Here is a 27836-nt window from a genome sequence, read left to right as displayed (position 1 = left end):
TGACTGTTATATATATATTTTAAATGTTCATGTGAACTCCTCTGGACAAATGAATTGCTATGAGCCTAGCTTCAAAAAATACGTTTCTCTTTAGATTACACATTAGCATTTCTGATAGTAGTTTCCAAATTTCTCTATACCGAACTTTAATGACTGCCCAAGCACTCTGAAAAAAACTTGCTGACAAAAATAACAACAGACCCTTCTTGGATTCAACATGAAATTATTTTTGTCAGGACTAGTGAAACGAGATTAAAAAAAATGTTTAAATTGATTTATTTAGCTGAGCTACTAGAGACAAATAGCTTTTTAAAAAAATCATTTCTCTCCTTGTACTTTTAGGACAGAGGTTAAAAAATTGTAAAAAAAAAAAATCTTCATTTCTCATTAATCCAATTACAGATATTCTTTGTTTTGGTTTAATTTAATAATTTCATAGACTCAGAGTGTAAAAAAGACACTGTGATTACTCAAATTCAAAGTTGAGTTAATTTTTAAGTTCTTTAATACCTTAGTGAAGACATAAAATTGTAATGTACTAAACTTTCAGAAGATGGTGCTAGTCCAATATCTCTGCAAGCCATGGATGGATCAGCTTTTCTTCATCTCTCTCAAACACCTTCTCTAATTTTGAAGTATCTACTACATCATCACTGAATTTATCAATCCCAGTAAAAAGTACAGTCAGCTTCAATTAAATACTAAGAACGCTACTAAATAATTTATCATGCTAAAATTCAAAAAGATTTAGTAGATTGACAGCCATAAAATATAAAGCTCATTATAATTTTATCAACTCAAAGTCTTGCAATCTTAATGAAAACTCATGCAATATTTCTTAGACCCTCCCTTCAGTCACTCACATCTGCCTCCTTTTGCAGTCAACGGCAAGACCTTCCAGCCACAGTTTCAAGACCTACCAACGTCAGCACCAAAGCTTGGAAAATCTCACCAACCTGTCCCACCCCTGGTTCTATTCTCCCCTCACCTACCAAGGAGGCCATGCAATTCATATGAGCTTATGAAGCTCAATGTTAAAAATAGCCATTTCTTTTCCTAATGTTCTGTTTAACCCAGATCAAGTCACAGATCTGATTTCCCCTGGGGTAGCAGCGTAACTTCAAGCTGTAAACCGGCTTCACCACAAAACCAACCCATCGCAGAAGCGCGGCCTCCATGACCTCAGAAGGGCCAGAATCCCTGTTAGCATTCAAATGGGCAGCCTAGATAACAGTGTCTTTCTATTGCCTATGAAAAACTAAATTTTTCACGTTAGCGGAAGCAGATATCTCCTTATTAAGAGATTAGATGCAGTCTGCAATTACAGACAGAACACAAAAAAACCCCACACACAACACCACATACCTTCCCTTCACTAAACACTCACAAAATGTTAGACACAATTGCAGCTGTGCCTATAATTCAAACATTCTAGAGTGCCCTGTAAGCCAAGTACAGTTGTACAAGTAATTTCTTCCAAAAATAGTAAATCCGGACATAATATAACATCAAGCGACAAGCTTTATTCTAACACAGCAGTTCCTAAAACAGTGTTCTCAAAATAATGCATAGGAACATCTCAGAACAGTATATTTCATGAAGCCATGAAAAATAACTGTTAATACAAAATGTCTCCCTATAAAAAGCATTTATCTAATAAATAACTCCCTCACAGGACCCATTCTAGCATTCTTGATAGCTGCTGCTGCATCCATCTGTACAAACTGTTTCCACAGGTTTACTTCTGTTGATTTCACGCCAAACAGTTATGTTAAAAAACTTGCTATTCTCTCCAGTGTGATGCTTTTATTCAATACTCTGAATTACTCGGTCCTACCAGAGCCAACCCAGGTCAGCTCCAGGGCTCTTCCATGCCTGATTCCATCATTGCTTCCAGCAGATGTAATAAAGAGTTGGAGACACTTAGTGCTTCTCCTACATACGCCTCTGGGAGCTCTCCCACAACAAAAATTATAAATGAACATGAAATCATTCACTGGGATATAAAAACAAGCCTTAAATGTTGAAAGATCAGGCCAAGTCAGTATTACTGTTATTACAATAAACCTCCAGCATTAAGCAATTTCAAACATCAGTTCTTCTTCCAAACTTTTTTCAATGTAGAGGCAAGATTGGCACATATCTGAGTGAAATTACCCAGTTACTAGGCAATTTATTACTGCTTAACTGTTCCATGTGTATCAAATCCTGTTTGACAGCAGCCCAGTTTTTCTTCCATTGGAAGCTTTTGTAACTAATTATTACCAAGCCAAACTGTTTTCAACTGGCAGTTAAAAAATTAATAGTACGACTCAACTTTATATTAAATTACTTTTTGTAAGAAAAAAGACTGCTTAGTAAAGAAACATAACATACATCTATTAACTATAAAAGGAAAAATTAAAACCAAAAATATCCAGGTCACTGATAGTAAATTTATCAGCTCTTTCTTAAATTGAGTCACAGCATTTCATAGACTACAAATAACTGAATTCAAACCATTTATATTTCAACCATATGATGATTTCAAACAAGACAGTAGAAATGGGACTGTACAAACCTCTTTTACATTTACCAACTCACATATTTCACTAGTCATCCAGGCAAAAAACAAACAAAAAACCAAAACCAAAAAACACAACAAAAAAAACCCCAAAGAAACAAAAAACAAACAAACCCCTGAATTTCAATTAATATAATAGTTTGTTTCTTCCTGACAAATTTCTACCGCAGTGTTAACACTTTGATCACAAACTTTATTAACTTGATAGAAGGCTATAATTAATTCAGATACAAAAGCTCTTCTACAATACTTATATTTACTATTTTTCCAAACAAATTAAAAGCATTAAAAAGTATTCTAATATTGCAACTTTATAGAAGCCATATACTGCATAAAGGACCCAAAGGAATAAGAAAAGTACTTTATACATCATTTGATTGTTACAGATCTAACAGATCAGGGTCCTTACTCTTCTCAGAGTTAACCTGGCCATCTGGCTGTGCAGAGCAATCCAATTACCTCTTCTTGTCTCACATACACACACACCAAAAAAAAAAAAAAAAAAAAAAAGTCAAACCAAAAAAACAAACTTCTATCAAGAAAGTCGGTGCTTCAGTGGAAGGGGCTGGCCTGAAATTAAAATTAGAAAAGCAGTAGTCTCTTTAGCAGCTTACGCTACCATAATTGCAAATCAAAGGGATGGTCCTGGCTTTCCCTGTTCTAGTGCCAAGCACTTCCAAACCCTCTCAGGTGATAGCACGACTGGAGAGTAACAGGAATCCACAAGTTCATGCAAACAAGAATTCCTCCCATTCTTCTCTTCAGTTTAGGCTGGACCAGTGAACTGAACCATCTCTCAGTGCAGCGCTATCACAAGTACAGTTGACACAAGCAAAACTGGGTTAAGTCAGCTGTGAAACCACCTCCTCAGATTGGGCTGAGGGTTGTGGGCAACAGCACTGGGAACAGCTGAGTTGGATATGTGTGCACCCTTAAAAATTCTTGTCAGTATTCACTTTAATTCAAAAATATTAAGCAAGCAAGTTAAGGTTGAGCTGAGACTTCTTTTTGTAAACTTTTTAATACCTTTTTTCTAAATCTTCCTAAAACCAAAGACAATTTCAAGAGTTTCTGCTTCGTTCAATTTTTATTGGAGTTAGAGAAATCAACTACATCTGACTTACAGCAGAATTTAAGATTCTGAAAGCATATTTTCCCACATCATTTGGTCAGTCACAACCTCCAACAGTTAAACACACCCACTCTACTTTTTATAGTTAAGAGTCCTCAAGGATAAGCAGCACTTCCTTTGCTGGGTTTGAAAAGGAAAGGGAGAATATGAGTCAAGAAGTTAACAAGTCCCTTGTAAATAACCCCAAGATATTATCTACTAAAATTTTAGCACAGCCCTGATGATGACTTAGTTTCTTTGTGACTTAGTATACTCCTCCTCTTCTACTATGCATTAAGAGGGCATGGAGCTTCCGCAGGCATAATTTCCATGGGTGAATTTTTCAAAATTATGACAGCAAAGAGAGTTCAGTTAATGTTTAAACATTCATTTAGGCCATTATTGAGTACTCTTGGAAAATCGTGTCACCACCATACTTCCATTTAAAACATATTTATAAAAACGTATTAAACAACATGTTAGATTTTTAGAACTTTTCAGCAAAACAAACTCCTTTAACATAGTCTAGGCAAGAAGTGGGGTTTTCAGAAGAGTCTGTATGACTAGCATAGCTGAATTGGTTAAGAGCAGATACTGTAAAGACCCTGAGAGCCTAAAATTAATCACTAGGGATTACTCCGATACCCAGTGGCTCTCTCTATCCCACAAACTTCTTAATTACTCTACCCAAAGACTGTTGTATTGAAAAACAAATGAGAGCCTGTGAAGCGACGACCAGATTCCAGGTCACATTCTCTCACCTGCACTGTTTCAACCAACCAGCTACAAAGTAATACGTGTAAATACAGCTACACAACCCAAGGCACTGAGGGCAAAATGGCAAAAGGGGAGTGTTTCGTTCACTGTTCTGGGGTTATTTTTTTAGGGTGAAGTAGGGGAGCAGGAGTTGTAACAGCTCAAGGTCAGGAATTTGTTTTTTTTAAATCTGGTTAAATTTAAATGTTTTTAAATTTGAAGGTCTGGTATAACCCATGCCAGTAATGCGCCTCAAGGAGCAGTCAACAGCAGGCATTGAGACAGGAAAATAAGAAACATTACAACTACAACGAGCGTTCCTTGATACACACCTCACTTCGAGGCAGTCTGCATTTCTCAGCCTGACACTACATCTCCATGTTGCTAGGAATACACCTGAAGCGTTTTACAGCCACTAGTGGACCAGGCCCGCACAAATCTCTGCAGTTCCTTCCTGAACCCATGTGCACTTCTGCCTTCTACAACAGCCAATGAATAGGACTTCCACAATTTAATTGTTCACAACATGAAAAAGACATTTCATCTGTTTATTTTAAGCTTCCTTGGGTTTGTATTGAAAAGATGGTATATAATTGTTCTCTAGTCTCTTCTCATCATTTTATACACCTGTTTGTCTTCTTCCTACTGCTAAAGAACTCAGTCTATTTCATCCTTCTGTATATAAAAGCTTTTTCATTCCTCTTGTCATTACTGCCCTCCTATATACACTCTGTAGACAGGGACTACCTGAACTTTTCCCAGTTCATTAGGATAATTCTGTGATTTGTACCCAAAATTCTAATCCCAGCATATACAGAGACCTGTGAGAGCTTTACAGTTTGGTACCAGAGATACTCATTGTGACAGAAGTTATTCAGTCTGAATTTTGTTTGTCCCACTTGTTTCTTCATTTCCTTTCAGAAATAATAGGAAATTTTTACGCAATTCTGACTAAAAAAAACGCAAAAATGAGACATCCAAGAAATTGGAAATGACAAACAAGCTTTTTGGTTCTTGCTTGCTAATAATATGAAGTCATAACATATTTACACATATAAGCAGAAAACAATGACAAAATAACTTTAAAAGAATTTACACTGCTACCCAACTCATCTTCACTAGCTGCCCATGCAAAGAAAACATGGCCATATTGCAAAGGCAGATGTGTCAAATGAAAGCCATACCAAACCTTCAAACCCAAAACATTAGGCTGCACAGTTCAGGCTACACCGTTGAGTGAAAAGCTGATACTGAAGGTGTAACACAAGTGTGGAAACCCCAACACAGCAGTTAGAAGTGTAACAAAGCAACCAGTGCCAAGAGAGACCATTTCAGTGACAGCACCAGTTAACACAGGCTGTAATCTGCTAAGAATAAGAGATAACAGGCACCTCAACAACATGCTGCCCCACAAAAAAAGAAGTCAAAAGACTTATTTAGAAGGTGTGGCTCCAGGGATCTCTCACCCCAGTGGATCAGCACAAGTCACCATGCAAAGCTTGTTGAGTCGCGCTCACACACAAGGTCACGTCTATATACCACGTGTAGCCCTTACCTATGGTACAGCCATACATCTGCCAGGATGCCAAACTGTATGGAGACAACTCCACACCCGGATGCACGTTCTGAGTGTTAGTGCACACTGACGCTGAAGGTTGATCTAAGCAAACCTACTGTGCCCCCACCACAGTGTACTCTGGTGGGACTGGTCATGCCTGCTCAGCCAAACTGCCACCACATCTCTGGGACAGCACTACAGCAATGACATCTTGCTTATGGAAAAGACCAGCTAGGACAGGCCCAAAGAAAAGTGCCCAAATCAATTCCAGACATACATACATGGTTATTAGGTCACAAGAGTATTCACACTCTAGTACCCTCTCCCCCATCAGTAAACACAAAAAGTTCGTGAAAGAACTATTTTTTTTTCTCTGAAAGCTCCTTACGGTACAGAAGATGGACTGAACAAGGAATGGTCTAAATCTTTCCTCTTTCTTTTAAATATTCAACATCTGATAAATTCCCCACATGTTTCTGTTCAACCGATTAGTCAAATTTAGTAACTCAGACTCAAAAAAGAAATCCTATGATTACCTCAAAATGCTGAAGTCATCAGCAGGACTATAATGCCTGCAAAATATGGCACAAGGGAAGTATTATCCTTCTATGCTTAGTCTTGGAACTCACGAATTTCAAAGAATGAGACCCCTCATTAGTATCGGATGGGGACAGATGTACTTACATGGTGGGTGGGCACGGGTGGACATCAGCCCCTCCAACCTCTCTAACGAGCAATTTCCCCAGATTCAAAGAAAAATTTCATTAAAAGAGAAATGGCAAGTTGCCTCCTATTACCACTGGTGTAACTGCTTGGGCTGCTGCTTCTATAAAACACAGGTTTTTTCAAAGAAAATTATTGTTAAAACCATTTGGCTGAAAGTGAAGAGCTATTGAAAAGTACAGTCAAACTGGCAGCTTGCTCTTAAAATTCCCCCTACCACTTTTATAAGTATTGTTTTGCTTGTGGCTTTTAACAGCTGTTCACACACACCTAAGCTAGATGTGAACTTTTATTTTCCCAAAACTAAATGGGAAGCTTTAAACAGCATCTGATTTAATTTTTTTTTAATTAAAAGTAGAGGTTAAAAGGACCGTGGAAATGGATGATGCAGCTGTGCTGATGCTAGGGAAAAGAACTCCAGAGCAAGTGAGGTAGAGTAAACATACAAAATAAGTTTCATGAAACTAAGTGTGTACCACACTTATGTGATTTTATTAGCTAATGGGAAGTTAACTCTATGTTTCTTCAGAAATGTTTTCCAAAATTAAATTAAATTGTATTTTGCAAATATAATAGAATTTGGCTGTCGACTATGCTTTTCCCTCAGAGTAATCCTAAAATTAATTCCAGAATGAAGCGACTTCACAGGTCCCAGTTTTACTCCCAAATACATTTGGGAACTCAGAAAACTCAGACACACAACTCAGAACAAGCTCACTACTACTGCCATATATTTACTGTTTTGGTTCTCAAATGAATTTAACTTCCCCTGGTTTTAGATGTCTTATTGGAATAATTAAACGTTTAGAATCAGATTTGCAATGGTACTGAGATACTGAAAGATGCAAGCAGGAACTCCTAGGGGGATATTTTAAAGTACCAAAGCAGCTACTGGGCAACTAGGCAATGGTTTAACCACATTTGAATATCCCACCAGACAGCAGTCTACATTTTTAAGCACAGGCATATTCACAAAAATTCTGCTCTCTTGTCCTAATTACTTAATACATAGCACTAGGTAGCAAATTCACAAAAACAAAAAACCCACAGAAAGAAAGAATAAAAATGCCATGTTTTATTTCTACTTGTACACATTAAATATAAAAGCACACAATGAAAATACAATAATTCCAGATATCACCACATATTTAAAGGATCTTTTCTACTAAAACTCTTAGGAAAAACATAAAAGTATTTTTAAGGCAGAATATTCCTGGGATTATGAAGGAAATGCCACATTAATCCATTTGGATTATATGCCCTGTAGAGTGTAACAGCTCCAAAAGAAAGCTTTTCCAGTGCACTAGTACAGCTACTATTTAAACCAAAAGACCTTAGCAGTTCATCCGTCAAGTTTATTCAGCCAGAGAAGCTGCTAGATTTTTATTAGATGTCTAATATACTAAAAAAGTACGCAAAGTAACCCTCACTTCTAAAAACATTACTATTTAAAAAAAACAAAATAACAAAAACCTAGTGGCTTAATATCGGGTTTATGAAAGCACTCCCAGAAGATCTAAGATTGAAAAAGAAAACGAACAACATTAAGAGCACTCCCTTTGCACCAAGCACAAGGGACTAGGCGTAAAGAGAATGGAAAGGATAAAAAAGTGCAAGAAGAAAGATTTGTAATCTAGCCTGGACAGCAGAGCCTAATGGAGGGAGGCAGGTGGAAAATTTTAGTTACGCACTCATTCGTTTGCCCCCTTTGTCCACCCACAAGTAAGAGACTCAAGGATGAGAAAAAAAGCTCTCATAACAAGTATGAAAATCTGACCTAATCAAAACCAGGAATGCAGAATATTCTAGTCAGGTCCAGCAAAAAACCACTACAACCTGGAACCCAGGGTTCCTCTGGGACATAACTTGATATTGTATTCGATGATATGGAGCCTTGATTTCCATTGGGTTAGTTCCTTGCTGAATCCAAGGCACAGTTTGACAAATGGAACCCAGGTCACAAGTAAAATATTTTATGCAGATGCATATAAATTACATTTGTGTACTTTAACACATCAAACGCAACCAATTAAAGTTCACCACAGGTAAACACACTGATAAAGCAAATTTAGCACTAATGTTTCTGAATCTTCTACAAATAAAAGCATGCTTTAAGAACTGAGGTTAATATACCGTACACCACTGTCAGGTAAAATGATTCATAGTGCACCAATTAGAAAAGCATGTTTCATATTAGACAGAAAGAAAATTCAACTTCCATAACTATGAAGTGGTTATAAGTCACTTTTTGTTCAGTTGCCTAATAGTACTGCACTCAGCACTACAAATACACATAAATCACTTATAAAAGTATCGTTCAATGATAAGACAAAAAGAACTATCAATGACCAATATACATTTGGCAGAAATACAGTTCCTTAATATCCCACAAGTTAACTGAAAAAAGACTTGGACAAGCGATCTCAGAAATTGATACATACTACAAATAAGACCATAGAGATGCACCCACACTATAAAATGCTCAAAAAATGGATGGCATGTAAAAGGAAATTCCTTGTTCCCATGTGATATTCCTTCCTCCAAAGGATACCAGAAATCCTCTTTATTTTCCCTCCTGTAAGTCAGTATGATCCTGAACATATCAGAAGCTAGCTCCCCAAAGGAGCACAGAGATTTTCCTGCCTTGAGGATTCTTAGCTGGAAGTGTGAGAACACGCAGGTTAAACACCTATAAAAGCATATGGTTCTGCAACCTAAAAACTAAAGGCATAACATGGTGAAACTAATCAAATGGAAAGAAAGTGTAATCATTTCCATCAATAAAGCAATATAACCCGCTCAGGACAAGGAAAGTGGTTTTATTGCGTGTTTGCTTAGTGTTTCCTTTGCACCTTGGTTTCTTAATCTCTGATTTTGTTGAGAGACTGCCTTCGCCTCCTAATGGCAGCAGGGCTTGGGATGTTAGTAGAGTCTGCACTGCTTGCGGAAAAAAAACAATGGCCTTTTCACAATGATCAATTCTAGTTCAGTCTGAATTACTAGATGTCAAGTAAGAGTTAGAAAGCAAAATATGATGACCTCTGCCACGCAGATCAAACCTGATTATAAAGCAGGGCTTGTGGCTAAAATCTCTGAAACAAATCTTGGTCATGCTGACATCAAAGGCAAAACAGTACCGCTGACACTGGAACTAGACGCTCAGTTTTGAATGTATGATTTTTCAGTTCCCTCTCAAAGCAGATCAAGATTATCCTAAAGCTTAATCCCACATACCTGTCAATACCACAAAAATGCAGGGTACTATTTGGTATAAACATTGTAATTAAAATAATAATTCCATGATCATTTATTTCAAAATTAAGAGATAAGCAGAGTTAGAAGTTGTTTTGGTGGCTGTTAAAGAGCAAAACACCAGACTTGAAGTATGCTTCAATTTTAGAGAAACCAGATACAAGACATTTTTCTGCACATTTTGCCCTCTAGTGATCTGCTTCCATCATTAGTTCAATGCCACACTCTAAGTTTAAATATATGAAGGAAATGCCTGTGTTCTTTCACTGCTTTTGAAGCAATGAGACCACTTGGAACAAGTCAGGACAAGCGTATACCACGGGATGGTGACGTTGCTGCAGTACTTACTCTTTCATGCATAGTAATTACTCTAGCAAGTGTGTAAAGCAGACAGGCCCAGTTGCAAAAGAATCAATGCAAGTTTTATGAACTGTAGAAAAGCATGATTAGGCGGGGGGGGGGGGGGGGGGGGGGGGGGGCAGGTGGAAACACATTTCACACTTTTATTGTAAAGAACATGAGAATCTCACAGAAACTGCCAGAACAGATGTTCATAAATTGGGCCCTTAATCTGCAGCACTTTCCAGGTTTTAAGCTATATCCACTGGTGTGTAGAACATATTCCTCTCTTTTCAATATAATTCTTCTGTTTAGGTTTTTTTAATAAATAAGTTTATGACTTTAGTAGTGTTGCCAGCTGTTCAATTTTGATTTACTGTCAGAGTCTGCTTTAATATATAGTGGCTTTTGTGGCTTACCCATATAGATTACATTTTAAGCTTCAAGATATCACTATAAAGCAGCTGGAAAAAGCACTGGCTGTGCTCAGAAACCAGCATTATTGCCCTAGTGATCAACCACTTAAACATGCAACTACACCAGTAACTACTCTCTAAAAACCTTTTGGATACACTATTCCCAAAATAAAACTGCAAAACTTACGATGTAAAAGGAGGTCATCTTAACACATGAACTTTAAAAAGCCAGGCCAAGAAAACTGTTAATTATTAGGCAATCTATTAGCTGGCAATAGAGATCTCTACAATGACTGTTCTTTATTGTTTCATTACGTTGTTTCCTTTACTTGTACTGTGTAGCTTGAGACAACTTAAGAAATAAAAACCCTCCACTTAAAAAAAAAAAGTTCAAACATTATTAATTCCAGACATTTTCAGCAATTGTTCCTGATAGACATCAGTAGTGTTGTAGAAAGTTACAGTTACTGTAGCATTAAGTTAATGTAGGATGACAAGAACTAACAGTAAAGAATGCAATAAGTAACTTCTAGGAAAACCCAGAACCCTTCTACAGCCTGAACTTGCATTCCATATTTTACAATTGTTTTATACAACAGTGCCTTCTAGAAAATTTCTTTACAGCATTGTTCACTGAATATTGCTGTGAAAGAACTGTCAACACTCTTCATACAGAACCATTTTTAACTTCACAGAATTGAAATATAACCAGACTAAGCTTTTTTCCCCTCTTATCTGCAAGTACAGGGCAATGTTATTACAAAAGACTACTACAACAGTATTCTTAGAATCAAACAATGCATCAAAATCAAAAACTCTGGAAAATCTCTAGAGTTGGACTAGTCCAGAATTATCAGCGAGAACTACCAGGGGTTTTTTAACTGCACTGAAAACTGGTTTTTCTGCTCAAAAATATTCCTTTTTCCATACAAAACTAACTCCCCCCCAAAAAAAAAAAAATCCAACCAAGAGAACAGAGCAGTTTTGAAAGACCAGTACAATGTCTAATGAGGTGGGGGGTTTGTTTGTCTTACACTGTTATTTTTCCCAAGTTTGGACTGGCCAGTTGGACAGTATCCATGATGCATTACTCTCTCAAAGTCCTATCATACCTAAAAGCATGTGATATATCATGGAAGATGTAAAAAGAAAAATAAAACAAAACCAGCCGTTACATACATAGCATCAGAAGCTTAGCCCGTAGGAGAATGGGAGGAGAAGCATCAGCCCTACACTTCCCATGAGACGTAGCAGTGGCATCTGTGATTCAAAAATACTTTTCCATAATGGTTTTGAAGGGAGACTGAGAAGTAGACCCCAAAAATGCCATTTTCAATGTGGGGAGCGGAACATAAAAATATTTTTGAAACAGTTCAACTTAACATCCTGACCAACAACTCCTATACACTGCTTTCTCCCTTCTGCATGCCTACAGAAAATGACTTTTCAAACATTTGTAAACGTATGAAGTAAGTTTTTAGCAACCAAGGGTCTCTCCTTCTTTCCAAAGTATCAAAGGTGTACTATCTGTACAAACCTTATTTTTTCCAGCCTTCATTTTAAACTATCACGAAAAATGCTTAAGACTGCAAAATCCAACATTTTAAAGTCGCCTTCGACATACATAATTATATCCCGGTATTTTTCAAAAGCAAGCTTTTCTTAAGACATTTTACTATACCATGTGTTGCTTCACCTCTTTAGTCTGTATTTTTTTTTAAATTTGTGTTTGCTCAGCATCTGAAATGAGGGCAATGATCCTGATGGCAGTTTTCAAATGCAATTACGTAAGAATGCTTAGGAATGTGTTCTCTAATCAAAATCAGAAAAAGGTAATATTATTCCCTTTCTGTATACATCTCAAAACTTTAATGAATTCTACTGTCACATAATAGTATTATACTACTATGATACATTCCTATTATCACAACATAAATAAGTAAAGAAATTGGACAATACTAACCACAAAAGACAGACCACATAGTATGTATACAATAAAAAGCAATCAAAAAGAATATTATACCGTTGGGGCTAGTCATGAAAACACCAGAGTAAACTTGGAGCAGATCATCTGAAGTTACTAAACATGCTCTAAATTTTACACCTATGTAAACAGCTAGAACTTTTATCTGGAGGTCAGTGACTCCCCACACCGAACAAGGGAATGCATCAAATGTGATATGGCTCATTTTGCAGGGTTTTTTTAACACTTAAATTTTTAAGTGTTAAAAATACTAACCTAGTTGAGATGGGATGGTTACTCCTTGTGTTCAGAGCATCAAAGGATGAATGGATGGAATTAAACTAAAACTTCTCAAAAGGTTCAGCAGAAGTTAAATATTTACAATTCCATTGTCGTAGTCACAAAATATACTGCTGCATTGTTAAACGAGGGAGACAAAACTTGGAAAGGACTACTTCTACAAAAAATATCAGTTTAGAAAGCTAAAATATATAACGAAAATTTCACATAGAACTCAGTATTTTTTAAATAGAAACTACACACAAGGTACACAAAGCCCTCCTCTTTTAAGACTCTATTTTAAATAAACAAACTAGGTTTCTAATTTACCATTCATCATCACTGTATTCCACCTCCTTAATCAATACATTTTGGCAAATCTTAATCCCTTTTTAATACTGACTTTTTTTGCACTACAGAATCTTAGATGTCTCCTTTGAAAACAAACATATTTTGAGGTTACCCTCCATATCATGAGGGCTGGAAGCACAGATTGTAAATAACAACAATAATAACAACAATGCTGTCTGCATTTAAACTGCCTGGCTTACCTCAGTGAACTATTAAGATCAAGCAAAGTTTGATGCTGGCTTAGTAGTTACTCCCCTGGTAACACCTTCACAGTTTCACATTACACAGGCAAATAATGAAATACCTTTTTTCAAATACCTGTTTTCAAAACTGACTTATAAAATCAACCAAAGTAGACAGCCGAAATAAATTGCACCTCATTCAGAACCACATTAAGACATACTATCTCAAATCCTGGGACAGTGAAGAATTCATAACCAGAGGTGCTGATGTCATGAAGGCATTAATATGCTTGAAGATCTATCAAAAAAGCCCTGCATTTAGCAGACTATACATACTTCTATACTGAAATGGGCATCATAAACTCAGAATGTCTCATTATATCAAGTGCATGGAGCTATAACTGTGGACTAAAGTTGAAACAGTACCATTATCCCTGCTTCTTCTCTTGCAAATGCCCAATAAACCTGATAATGTGCTGACAATTATACATTTTAAAATACACATATGATGCATTTCCCATAATTTTTCTTCTTCATTCAAAAATCTGCAAGTACGTAGTTCATACTACACCACTAAAAACGGTTGATTTGAACACTCTACTCATTTATCTGTCCTCTATTATATTTTGCTCCTAAAGGACCTGACAGCAAATTATTTTGACAAACAGCAACATAGGAAGAGAATCCTGCAGTATTATCTTAACTTTAATCTCTGTAAAAACTTCAAATTTCCTAAAATATTTTCAGGACAACATTTCAGAATTGCATTATTTACAGTACAAACTCCTATTAATCATATTAATGGAGGTTGTCCTTTATGATTGTTCTCCAAATTAACATAGGCTGTCCTTCACCCTCTAAATTGTACTGAAACAATTACTGGATACCTCCCAGAAAAATCTTAAAATTTTATGGTTCATTGAAATAAATAGAAAAAGCTTAATTTTTCCCTTCTGATTAGTAAGAAACTTCTCTTCCACACTTTCTGCCTGTACAGAGTAGTAAACATATTCAATTACTATATGCATTTCAGTTGAAGTTGCAGTGCACACACACTGTACAACTGTTACTATATTTTATTAGTCTGACTCTGAAAATGTGAAGCATTACAAAAAGATTTGTTACTGACTACCTAACTTTTAAGTAGAAAATAATGCTACAATAGCACTTGTCTTCTTCCCACTTTGTCCAAAATCCTAATACTAATGTGCTATTCACACCTGAAATTTGGTTATCCTCTCTCATCAACTTCCTTCAATAATAATGTATGAGAATATATTTCCACAGTAGCTAATGGAGACATTCCTACAAATCAATGTGCTGCAGTGATACAGAAATAAAAGCTTATTTCACTGTAATGATGCTTCCAGATTTCCCTCAAGTCAGGTGGTTACTTGCAGTTAATGATCTGTGACATACCACACAAGTAGTCCTAAAAAGACTTATTATCCACTGCATGTGCAACAATATTTGCTTTATGGATGGCTAAATGAATGAAGACATTCAATGTAACTGTAAAAGTAAAATCAAAAGAAAACTTACACGCAACATGTTTTCTTTGAGTAAAAGAGCTGTGAACATTTTCCATTAATACTTAACCTTTTGCTGGAGCAGTGCAACCACATATAATGCTTGAATCCATAAAGCCCAAGAGCTGCTCAGGGTTAACACTGATTAACGGCCTCCAATCAAACTTTTAAAAATTTCAGAGCGCTTCACTCCACTAATGAAATCAAATTGCATTTATGTCATATGGCAAAGGTGGGAGCAGGACAACTCATAAAGCAAAGAAATTCTGTCCTAAGAACACGTATTTTTTTTCAGTTCAACAAAACAGACATGAAATTGATTGGTTTTTAAAACTACGTTTTTTATGCTGCACTGGCTTCCATTAATATACTAATAGAAAAGAACAGCAAATTAATTTTAAATAAGCTACAATCCAACAGTACAATATCCCCCATGACTCTCAGACTGTGCAGGCATTCACACATTTTCTGTTTATAATTTTTTTCATTTACTAGACTCAGCTTTTGTCCACCATATGTCCACCGTAGATTAACTATTCCCTTAGGTACAATCAAGGGCTTTCCATTTGTTGTAAGAAGACCTAAGTATGAAGGACGCAGCCAGAAAAAACATTTCTACCTAAACTAAAAACAGAAGCACATTCAGCCTGGACTATGGTTTATGCAGCATCTTTTTTATTAGATGTATATCTACATTGCTAAATAAACTACAGACAAAATCCATGGAAACAGTAAGAGATCTCTCAGCATTTCATGTGTGTATTATTATAAAAATAGGATACACATACTGTTCTAACCTTTGTATTTAAACGGTTTACTTCTACTTCCATTTTTCCATGACATCCTTAAAGATTTTTCTGAATTTAAGCATAACTGTTAGTGAAGGAGAATATATTATTTACTGGCACTTCCATCACACTGGCATTCAGTTCCAACTACATTAACAATATTCTACCAGGTCATTGAACTTGGTCTTAGTTCTTGGTTGGTCTTAGCAGGCAAAACTTATGTGCGCAAATAAAAAAAACCTGAAGTGCAGCCTCAAGATTTTAAGTGCAGGAAGAAGAAACCAAGTTATTCACGCTCAACTAAAATAAAAAAGCACAAGGACATTGTATCAGTTGGACTAGTTCATGACTACCCTTGCTTTCTTGTTAAAGCACCGTATGATCCGAATGAGAAAACATTAATTTCAGCAGTTTGTACAATATCTAATCTGTCCTGGTCCGAATGCATGCAAATTCATTGATTTTCATAGAATTACACCTGTTTATATCAGGGCTCTGTCTAGCTGTCCAAATTTTAGACTCAGACAAGTAGTATAACAGTAATACACATTCTGTGGGCAAGATGTATATATTATCCAGCTTCATCCCTGTACTGAATCTCATACTGCAGCAGAAGACAAATCAAAAAACGAGCTCACTACTAGCTAACCCTGTCTGTGTTGAACATCAGAAACTGGTCTTAAGAAAGGCAAGGCAGAAAATTATTATAATTATCTTTTGAGTTGCATGACAGGAAAGATTTCGCCTTTCTACTCTATTTTTTTTGTTAGTACTCAGGCACAGGCCACGTGGCTTTTGAGAGCTGCTATCAAAATCTCTTCTTTATACATGCTTCAGTAATAGCTGCAGCACTGGAAGAAAGTCCAGAAATCTAAAAACCTGCCTTTAACCAGGTGATTTAGCAGCTGCTGTGTCCACTGTGAGTTCTCACCCAAGAGATCATTTTACAAAGGATTCTGAAAGAAGGGTCCAAGTATAACACGGGCTGATTTGCAGCCAGATGCAACAGATACATTTATCACAGCAGATTACATGGAGACTGGGGCTAGAAGGGAGCAGATATGCCCAGATCCTTGTGATCTATTCTGCCAGGTGTCTTCCCTTCTCAGCCAATGGAATACATCTAAGTACATACTACACAACAACAATAAACCTTCCTCCTTTTGTTCTGTATAATTTTCTGTGAGCTCAGCCACTTTCTAAAGAACCACATTTGAAGTTCAGGCTCTGTTTATGTGTCTTTGTGTGTCATATATCACAATTTAGTAGACTTGCCCACATGGCAGCTTAACAGACATAATTAAATAGATCACTTTGGCAGTGATGGTAGCCAGCACCATTAATATTACACCAAGCATGATTTAGGATCAAAATCTCACAAGACAGATGCTTTCTCAGGCACGCAAGGTAATTTTATCACTCAAAAATATGTATGTTTCTAAATTGCTCCCATCTCTAAAGTAATACAGAGCACATTCGGACACTAGGTTAGAAATATATTCTCATGGTGAATAAAAGATCATTTTCACCTGTGGTTTTCCTTTTCATTAAGTTTCTTGTTAAAAACAATGTAGAAAAAAAAAGGTTACCCAACCATTGAAACAAACAAATCCATAAGACTGCAATTTTCTATTAATCTTAGGAGTTTGTTGAGACAAACATTCTATACATATTTTGAAACAGGGTAGCATTCTACATTTATTCAAATGAGTTGGTAAATTGACCATGCACAGGACAAGGTTTTCTTTTTAAGGGAGTCTCTACATGTCAGTAGTTTACCCTCCAATCCCAGGAGCATGTATGAGGCTCAGGTCACTGGACCTGCTGTCAGGCACACAGGAACTTTAATTTAATCAAGCATAAGACTCAAAAGAACAGAGGTCTTCACGTTTGCTACTCAACACTTGTCTTAATTACAGGTGAAAGACCAAACAAGTGCGAGCCCACAGGAAACAAGAACAGAAAACAGCTGGGGGAGGTCGGGAGGGAGAAGAGAATTAATGCATAGTTGTGAATTTTAATAAGCCAGAATCACAAAATGAGTATTAATGAAGACATTTTCTGAGTGCAACCGGGGAGTGTAAGTGTATAAGACAGTAACAGAGTCCAAAAGCAGACTGGGTATGTCCTCTTACTTGCCAGATTCGCATTAGTACACAGTACAGTAAACACTCGCTTGTATCCAGGCTGAAAAATGTTTCTTACTGCACTCAGATAAGATAGGTAAAAACATTTTAGGTTGTATGTAAATGCAAGTTAAAGGGTACACTAAAATGTAACCTTTAAACTTCACAATGTAACAGCATACCACTTCCTGTTCAGAGAGAGCACTCCAAGATCAATTAATCATGGCTAAGACGAACAAACGGTCAACATTCTTAATTAGTGTTGATTCATTCTCCTCTGTGCCCTCATCTGTCATGAAGACTGTTTAAAAATCTGAGTTATTACTCTCTATTGAGGAGTGGGTCTGGTTAATATCTCTAAGAATAGAAATCATTCATCCATCCAGTATACACTGGTACCTGATAATTCCTACCCCTAAATAAGCTACAGATAACCACCGCCCTAAGACCATCTTGAGAGCTATAAATCAAAATGAGTGTAGCTCCCATGCAACCTGGGTTAATTTTTGTTTACAATATATCCACTGAGAATGTTGCTACGACACTTGAGGAGTCTGCTCATAGATTAGTGCAGAGGAAAATATATAAAGTAGTCAAGGTAGAAAGGAAAGAAACACATCAGTCATACAAAACACAGTAAAACCTCCCGAATTCACACTAACGACTAGAAGATCCACTGCGATTACTGAACTTTGTCAACAGCAAATTTAAGTCAAGATCCTAAGTCCACAAAACACAATTCATTCATTTGATAACTATAGTTCAACTTGTCCTGTAGAATATAATAACTCAAAGTATTTGACAGCAACATATATATAAAAGTTTTAAGTTACTGCATTGAAATTCAAAAGCATTTGTTAATTTAACAATAAGGTTTACTCCCTTATTTCTGGTGCAAATGAAGTGGTATTAGCAAGATAGAAATAAGCACACTTCAGATATACTTTATATTAAATAAGATTAAAACACAGCACAGTGAGTTACAAGGAATGTTAAATTTAAGATTCAATGCTAACAGTAAATTTTAGTGTTATTATGATCTTATGACTTACAATTAATATGAAAAAGAAAAATTCTACATTAAATTTTAAAATTCCTTTTGTTGTTTACCAAACACACAGACCAAAAAAAAAAATTATATCTATGAAAAGACAGAGAATTAACTGATAATCAGATATAAGTGAAGGAAGCAAGCCTGGGCAAGATCTTGACTCTAATCAGTCTTCTACTCTCTCTGACAAAATGTGTAAGCCGGCAATGCAAAAAAAAAAAAAACCACCACAAACGTATGTGAAGGAAGAAAGAACGAAAAATAAAACTAAGCACCCTAGAGGAAGACAGTCACCTTAAATAAAGTACTGCCTTCACAAAGGAGGACTGCATCTCTGAAGCTCTTGTTCTCCCAATTACTTTTAAGAAATTAGTGGGTAATGACAGACTTTCATTTTAGCTAGTCCTGAAGAAAAAAAGAAAAAAAAAAAAAAAAAAAGTCGGGGGGGAGGTAGAGGGAAGAGGTCTAGAATTCAGGAGATCTCAATTCATACAATATTATTTTCAAATAAATTTCTGATGGATGAGAGACTGGAGACTGATTGGAGTTTTGTATGTAGAAATTACCTTTCCAACGTTTCATGAGTAAATCTTAATCTCTTATAATCACAACAGGACATTTTAATAAATTGCCACCACTCTGAAGTTAATTATCATGCTTTCAACAGACACAGAGTAGCTTACTGTTTTCATGCTTCTAATCTATTGCAATGTACAACAAAAAAGAACAGTCAAAACTAGCACCAGTTCACTTAGACCAGCACTGAACAATTTCTTCAGGTTTGGTGGAATAATGAAGAAATTTCTGCAAACTTAACACATTTAACAGAATGACTACAAATTGATAAAAAAATCCACAGATAAGTCATGCAGTTTTATGAACAATTTAACAGCTAGTACACCAATCTGCTCCACATACTGCTATACCTAAAGTAATTTGCTTTCAATGACAAAATTACCTAAGGAAACTATTTTCATCTAATAGGATGCATGTGTACAGTTTTCTATATTTCATTGTGAAGAAAAATATTTTGCATTGCTGTCATCCAAGCTTTTTTTTTTTTTTAAATATAGCTTTATTCTTACTTCTGAAGCACTACAGCAGAGATCTCAGGTGTATTTACCCCAAAATGGAAAAACATACATTTCTTTCAGATAGTATTAGTAAGTGGAAATGGTTAAATCAGAGACTAAGCCCAAGCTAAGTATACTTAAAATAGCAGCACTAAATTTAGGTCGAGGTTTCAAAATGGATGGTTTCAGCTGGGCTTCCAAATTCTTACCTAGGCATCTCAATACTAGTCCAATGCTTTCCAGTTGCTAGGAATGAAAATAATTGCATTCTTGGCAATTTTTTAAATCTTTTATTAGAAAGAAAGTGTTAGAATAACTCATCTGGGGATATAGATGTTTCCAGTCTTTAAGCAAGCATACCTGGACATTTTCTTAAAAGACATGCATAGCTCAGAAACAAATGCAATCCTGAGACAGAAACTGCTGACTGAAAGTATCTCTCCTGTATGACGCATGAGGTCAACTTCATCAATTCATCAAATGGCTTTTCTTGGCTTTAAACTTATTATTGCTCTTGCATTGTGTCTTATCACCTACTGAGTAAAGAAGTTGAGCCATTCCAAACACAGTGATTCCACCTGATGAACTTTGTTAGTACTGGTAGCTTTATCCTTTCATAATTTACAAGAGTTAACAGCATGCTTCTATAAAAACACCTTGTTTTCTATTTATGCAACAATAGGAGCCTGACTACAGTTGCATCTCGCAGGCTATTAAAACACTGGAGTGGAAGCCCTCCTAGATATTCTTCTATTACAAAATTCAGAAAAGAAATACACTTCTAAAAGCTTAATTTGTATCATGCCGAAATAAAAACAAAGCAAAAAAACGACCTCTGTAAGCAGCATTCCCTATACGCTTGACATGTGCAATAACAACAATCAGCCTTAGGATCACGTGAAAGCAATATTTTGCGTTTTTTCTTTATAGGCAGCTTCTGAAGGAAAACAAGGCAGCAAGCACACTGTTCCTTCAGCTGCTATTTTCATAAAATGAAAGCTCTTTCACTAGCCGGAGTCAGCCTTTATCTGAAAACTCATCCATGAAACCATATTCTATTTGCAGATGTTCCCAAGGAAATACTTTGATTTTTAAGAATTGCAGGCATGTATATGAGAAAAATATATACTTAAGGTATTTAAAAGAGATAAAATTCCTTCAGATGGAAACCAGTGTCTGGTTTTCTACATCTATGGTGTCATTCTGGCAAAAGAACATCATTTATCTTATGTTACAGTGTATCTTACTGTAAATACTTCATAAGATTTGCAGAACTCCAGCTAGGAAGTCCAATTTGGGGGCAAAATATAAATCAGTGAAAAATATTTTTCATTTGAATTTCAACAGAATCTGTATTATTGACTCCGGTCTGCTAGAGTACAACACTGGCTATGTTATACTTTCAGAAGTGCTATTTATACATTGTAACTCTAAGGGTTTCTCTGTTTTCTTCCCAGAAAATAAGTAGTCTTTCATAATTAATATCATAAAATGTTACAGCAACACAGTAGCAACACTACAATTAATGGTTTTGAATGAACCATTGTACTGTCTCTACATTGTTTTCAAATACTTTTAAACAATACTAAATTGCTGGATGAGGTATTTTTTCAGGTTTATTCATGATATGGACATTGTGACATGAACACAAATTACTTGGAAAGTAAAAAAAAAAAAAAAAAAAAAAAATCAGATCTGTTTTTTGTTGTTCAAGTTCTTTGAGGGTGCCAGAGCCCTGGAACAGGCTGCACAGACAGGTTGTGGAGTCTCCTTCTCTGGAGACATTCAAAACCCACCTGGACACATTTCTGTGCAACCTACTCTAGATGAACCTGCTTTAGCAGGTGGGTTGGACTAGATGATTTCCAGAGGTTCCTTCCAACTCCAACCATTTTGTGATTCTGTATTAAATAAATATATTTACATTGTTTAAAAAATTCTGTATCTGCTTCCACCACTTTGTTTCTAGAATTACTTTATGTTGCTTTTATCATCTTCAATAGAAAAAGGGTGAAGATACCTCAGATATGGTAACAAGGATGTTTCTGTAAGATTTCTTAGCTGGAAATACAGGAATTTGGAATTCACCTAATTAGAAAACTTACCAGGTGTTGGCTATTTAAAGTGGCATATTTTGGTGACCAGAAGAAAACCATTATATCATACTTAAATGATCAAAAAAAAGACAGGTTAAAAAATCCCAGAACAACAGGAAATAAGTAACCTCATGCAAAACTTCAGATAGCATGCAAAAAAGCTTAATAAGCAACTCATAAATATTATGCCTACTGCATAGTGTAGTTATTTTAAATAATATATACCGGTACTTAGTTTAGTAGTCTCTTGACATACAAAACCATGAGATATACCTGTTATTAGATCCAGGAATGCTTCCCAGTTCTCTGTTCTAGATGCATGCCATGGCTATATCCTGAAGCCCTATCAAATTCAAACATGGGTGAGAGACATCTCTTTACTTCTGTGTGCTGCTCCCCAAATAAAGCAAGCGCAGGCACAGAGGCTGCAGGCTACGCAAAACATAACGCAGCAAGTCCCTCAATCTAACAGCCCAGAACCAGAGTCCTGAGGTACACCCAAATAAGTCACCTGTACACAGCAACAACACACTAGACAGTATTTAGTTTCATTTTATTCAAGATAGATGCCCTGTGACATTTCTTCAATACAAAGCAACACCCATAGTGTTTCAATTAAGATTTAAGTAAGAAGAACTTACCTTTATTTCCAACCAAGGCCACAAGTGGCTGTGTTTCTGAATCTTCATTCACCTTTTTCACCACATTATACCAGTCTTCTAAATTTTCAAAGCTCTGCCCATTGGTAATATCGTAAACCAGGAGAATACCCTAAATAAAAAGATATACTTAAAATGTTACAGGTTATAAAAACATTTGAACATGGTAGAATTTGCATCAGTCTAAACTATTATCATAAAATAGAGCATTAACAAATAATGGTGTTGCCTCTTTTGAGGAATAATCAAAGGAATTATAAGCTGCTGTAATAAACACATTTTATTACAGTATTTCTCCTGCATTCCATGTGTTCCAAATTTAGATGCTAACTGAACTACAAGGGCGGAAAAAAATGGCAATTCTGTAAAGAGCACAATTAGTTATATTACAAATATTCCCAACTGCACGTGCTTTATGAAAAACCAAAAAAATACTTCACACTAATAGTAAGATAAAAATCACACTGGAGAAGGACTTTTACTTTAGCTAATATGATTTGTAGTTTCACTGTTCCCTTTTTAAAAAGGTTAAAAATAAAAGCAGTTCAATCATACATTTCTGCACATTGCCTGACTGTTGTCTCTCTGCTCTCCTTTGGGAAGAAAGACCAGATGCCTTCCTTCACTGTTGGAGAGGATAAGTAAGAAGTACTGGCAAGCTTTAAACTTTCAAAGGAAAAACTAGAAACGTGGTCAGAAGTCTAAAACAAGGGAGTTCAGTGTATTTCAGTGGTTTTGAGCCAGGCTACAAGTAACAAATACTCAGACATTACTGAGGATTCCTCAGAGCTAGTATCCAATATTATAAAGCACAGTCCATTAACAGCCCAAATGTCCACCTTCTCCTCTCCATAATTCTAAGATCAGCTCTCACAAATCACTCTCCTCTCAAATACTGTCTTCTGCCCCTGCTTTCCACTACTTTCTAATAAAGTATCTTGTAAATGAGGAATAAAGTCAGCATTGGCTTCTGTTCCACTTGTTCTCATGGTGTTCATATCTGGAAAAAAAAAAATCCTTAAAACTGCACAGTGTTCCTCACATGAAAATTTCACTAATGTTCTAAAAAAACAATACAGTGCATACAAAATTGGCTGACTCAATGACCCACTGCCAATAGAAAAGATTTTTTCAAGTCAGGTTTTTCAGGCATTTGTCTGGGCCCAGCTTTACTTGATAGCTTCATGAGGAGTGTCTTGGATCATAAAACAGAGTGCACACTTATTAAATTAATTTAGCAGATGACAACAAGCTGGTAGAGGCTGCAAGATTATTTGAGGAGAGTTAAGATTATATGATGAGAAACAATCTAAAAAAAATAGGATGCAATTCAATAAGTAGCATGACAAGTTCAAAGGAAGCAATAATCAACTGCACAATACAAAACATCTGGCTTTGCAGCAAGTTCTATACAACAGGATCGAGGAGTTATAGTAGATCACAGTTTAAGATGTCAAGCTTATTTTGTAGCAAAAAGGCAAATATCACACTGGCATGAAACATTCCAGGTGAAATAACGCATCCAGCTTTGGATACTAAATGTCATAAAAAGGGTAGACTAGAAGAGACAACTAACAATATCAGAGGTTTAGAAACCACAATTGACATCAGAAAATTGGAAAAACTGGACTGTTTCAACAAACAAGACTGAATGCGGGCATGATGATGCTGGTAAACGTTTCAAGAGAACAGGAGTTCTCTTTTTATATGCTCTTATATCTAGTGGTCAGCTGACAATAAATCATAGTTGGCAAATGACAGTAAATCAGAAAGACCAGACAACATGCCTGAGGGCAGGGCTACCATTCAGAGGTACATACATATGCTCAAGGAATGAGCAAACAGGAACCTTTTAACAGTCAACAAGGACAAATTCAACACCCTGCAGCTGGCAAGGAATAAACAATACAGGCCGTGGAGGGGTGCGGGGGGACCGACTGGCAGGGGAGCACCTGAAAATGACCTGCAGGTCTTGGTAGCAAGCCAAATATGAGCCAGCAACATTCCCTGGTAGCAAGGATGGCCAACGTGATCCTGGGTTGTATTAGCAGAAGCACACCCACTAGATCAAGGGATCTATTCCCTTCTACTCAGCACTTGTTAGATCATACCTAAAGTAATACATCCAGTCTTACAAGACATCAATAAACTGGAGTAAGTTCAGCAGAGGGCCACCAAGATGATCAGAGGCTGGAGCATTTGTCTTATGAGGAAAAGTTGAGGGAATCAGAATTCTTCAGCATGGAAAGGAGATGGCCCCTTGAGGACCTAAAAGCAGCCTTCTCATACCCATGAGGAAGCTATGAAGAAGATGGAGCCAGGTTCTTCAGCGCAGCACATAGCCAGAGGATGAAGCACAATGGAAGTTGAAACAAGAGAAATTCAAACTAGATAAAAGGAAAAGCTTTTTCACTATGAGGAGTATCAAGTAGTGGAATAGGTTGCCCAAAGAGGTTGCTCAGTCTCAATCCTTAGAGGTTTACAAGAAGGAACTGGGTAAAGCCTTGAGCAACCTAGTACCACCTCAGAGCTGACTCTACTTTGATTAGAGACCTCCTGAAATCCCTTCCACCTGAACTTTCCTACAATTCTGCGATCAATATATGTAGCGACAGGTTTAACTTACAACAAGATGATTATAGCAGGGGTACGTACTAGAAAAAAAAATACATAGACAATAAGAATAGCGAAACTCTAAAATACATCACCTTCAGGGATACCAGAGTCACCAACACTGGAAGATTTTTGAGGGTTGATAAAAAAGAAATAGACATTACACAGGTACAGCTTTGGAGAAGGGCAACAGATTCTACTGAGATCCCTTCAATTCCTATTTCCCTATGACAGTGATATAAATCTCTTTTCCTTCAATGCCATTAACTCCTTGGTAAAATTGCTATTAATTTCTGAGGAACAGCTTTCTCCAGTTCCTTCAAGCAAATTAAGAATTACGACACCCATCTTTTCCCTTGCTATTTTTCCACCTTTACTGATCAGATCTAATATTAAACATCCACTTCCCTCTTCCAACTTTTGTACAATATAGTCTTTAATATCTTGCATCTCAGTTAACTTCTCCTAACTATTTTTACAACTGCTCAAACGCCTGTGCATGTATTTATTTGTTTTTCATAACATAACTACTCCTACATTTAGGAGTAGCTACTCCCACATTTATACAGTCCTAAAATTAAATCGCCTTTGAAGGCGACCGCAAGGCTGATGTGGCCCTTGGTGAAAATGAGTTTGACACCCCGATATAAGGCTTGCTCTAGGAAGGACATACTGATGTTACTAAATTCTCAGTCGAACAAAGAAACTCAAGCTGATGGACAGGTGTTGTAAAGGTCACAAAAAAGCCAACAGACATAAGGCTGAAAGTTGTAAATCAGAAAAAGCACATGGCACACTTCTTTCACCAGCAGTCAAGTTCTCTCACCAGCTTGCAGAAAAGCAGAGCAGACTGTCTAAACCATCTTCAGCACCAAAGAGTTTAATTAATTTTAGAAGTAAGATGAAGTTAACAGAACCTGGGCATTTAAGGTGGGCCAACTCTGCTTGTAACTAATTCTTCATCAAAATGCAACTCTGCTACATGTCCTCTAGTCAACTGCAGCCTACCTACACCTCTGGAAGAAACAGTATTCACAGTGGATTTACTGTGAAAGAAATAATTGAACAAAGTTTACAACTAGAGCTCACCTAATTTCTTTTTGTCCCCCTTCTCCATGAACTAAACATTGCCTCTAAAGCATATTCTTTTCTTAACCATTCCTTTTTTTAATCTTGTCAATATTTGCTATGCAAGAAACGAAGATGGCAGGTATGACAACTTAAGAGACGCAAAACAAGTAGCATGGCATGCAGGTCATAAGGAATACTACTTGCATAAATTTTTGCTACGACAGCACTCTATAAGCAATTTAGTATGATATAGATAATTAATGATTAGTTGTAACTCTATAGCTAAAATTTATTTCACCTTTTTTAATTTAATATAAAAATCCCATCATTGCTTTCCAAAAAATACATCACATTTTCCACAAACTTACAGTATATGGAGCGCAGAATGAATAGATAGTGTAAGAGCTCTTATTTCCCCATTATGCGTGAGGAATTAAGGTGGAAAATTAACACTGGCCTTTTCACACAAAAGTAGTGCATTTCCCTGCTATGAAAAAGGTTTTAAACATATGGAAGACAACATGCCGAGAACAGCACGCTAATTCTCTAGTCTCCAGGAACATGGAAAATACTCCCCGCTTGCATAATTGCACTCTAGTAAGAGAGACATTTTGCCTACATTAGTGTATATGTGAGTGCTTTTTGTTTTGGAATTATAGAGTATTTTCAAAAATAGGTCACTGGAAACTGAGAATATTGCAGAAATGATTTGCTGGTCTCTGGAGAAGGTAGAGTCTGCAGTAACCTTATTCTATTAACAAGCCAAATTATGAGGTAGCATACGCCAGCTCTTAAAGATATTTTAAACTAGATATGTGGGTAGGGGCAGCAATTATAGGTAAGAGATGGGAGAGTTTCTGAAATATTTACCATGCAAAGAGAAGCAGAACTACTATTATGGAAGTGCTGTAATCAGGCAATATATTCACACTAGACAATCAACATTTAAAAGGTGTCAAGACTTGTCATAATAAAAGAAAGCTACAGAAAACACTAATTAAAACCATCCGTTTTCTTCTTCAGGTTTGTCCTCAGCTGCCCTCAACCTATGACTGACTTTAGTATGAAGAACTAAATTAACTTTCAAATTTTCATTAATATTCATGAAATATGTCAGAACAAAATTCTAAGATATTTTTTCTAGTCATAGAATATCCATTTTAGCAAAGAGTAACTTCATTATGGTAACTTGCACATCTGCAGAACTGCTATTTTTACAGGTGAAAACAGTTTACAGTCTACATACACTTAATCACTGTTGTCTTTGCTGACACTGAGGATATGGTCATTCAAATGCATGCAATTGAGTTGCCATAATTGAATGAGCTATTGTCTAT

General features: G+C 36.3%; 1 protein-coding gene across 4 annotated transcripts in view; it reads right to left on the bottom strand.

The window, feature by feature from the left end:
* RAB28 (RAB28, member RAS oncogene family) overlaps nt 1-27836 on the bottom strand; it is a 65324-nt gene that overhangs the window by 22177 nt on the left and 15311 nt on the right. For all 4 annotated transcript variants that reach the window (XM_065633883.1, XM_065633882.1, XM_065633884.1 and 1 more), the window contains exon 4: nt 22798-22927. In XM_065633883.1, the coding sequence (XP_065489955.1) occupies nt 22798-22927 (130 nt within the window). The remainder of the gene's footprint in view (nt 1-22797; nt 22928-27836) is intronic.

This window comes from Caloenas nicobarica, chromosome 4 (assembly GCF_036013445.1).
Source record: "Caloenas nicobarica isolate bCalNic1 chromosome 4, bCalNic1.hap1, whole genome shotgun sequence".
Lineage (NCBI taxonomy): Eukaryota > Metazoa > Chordata > Aves > Columbiformes > Columbidae > Caloenas > Caloenas nicobarica.
The sequence above is the reverse complement of the archived record's forward strand: the minus strand, read 5'-3'. Positions and strand labels throughout refer to the sequence as shown.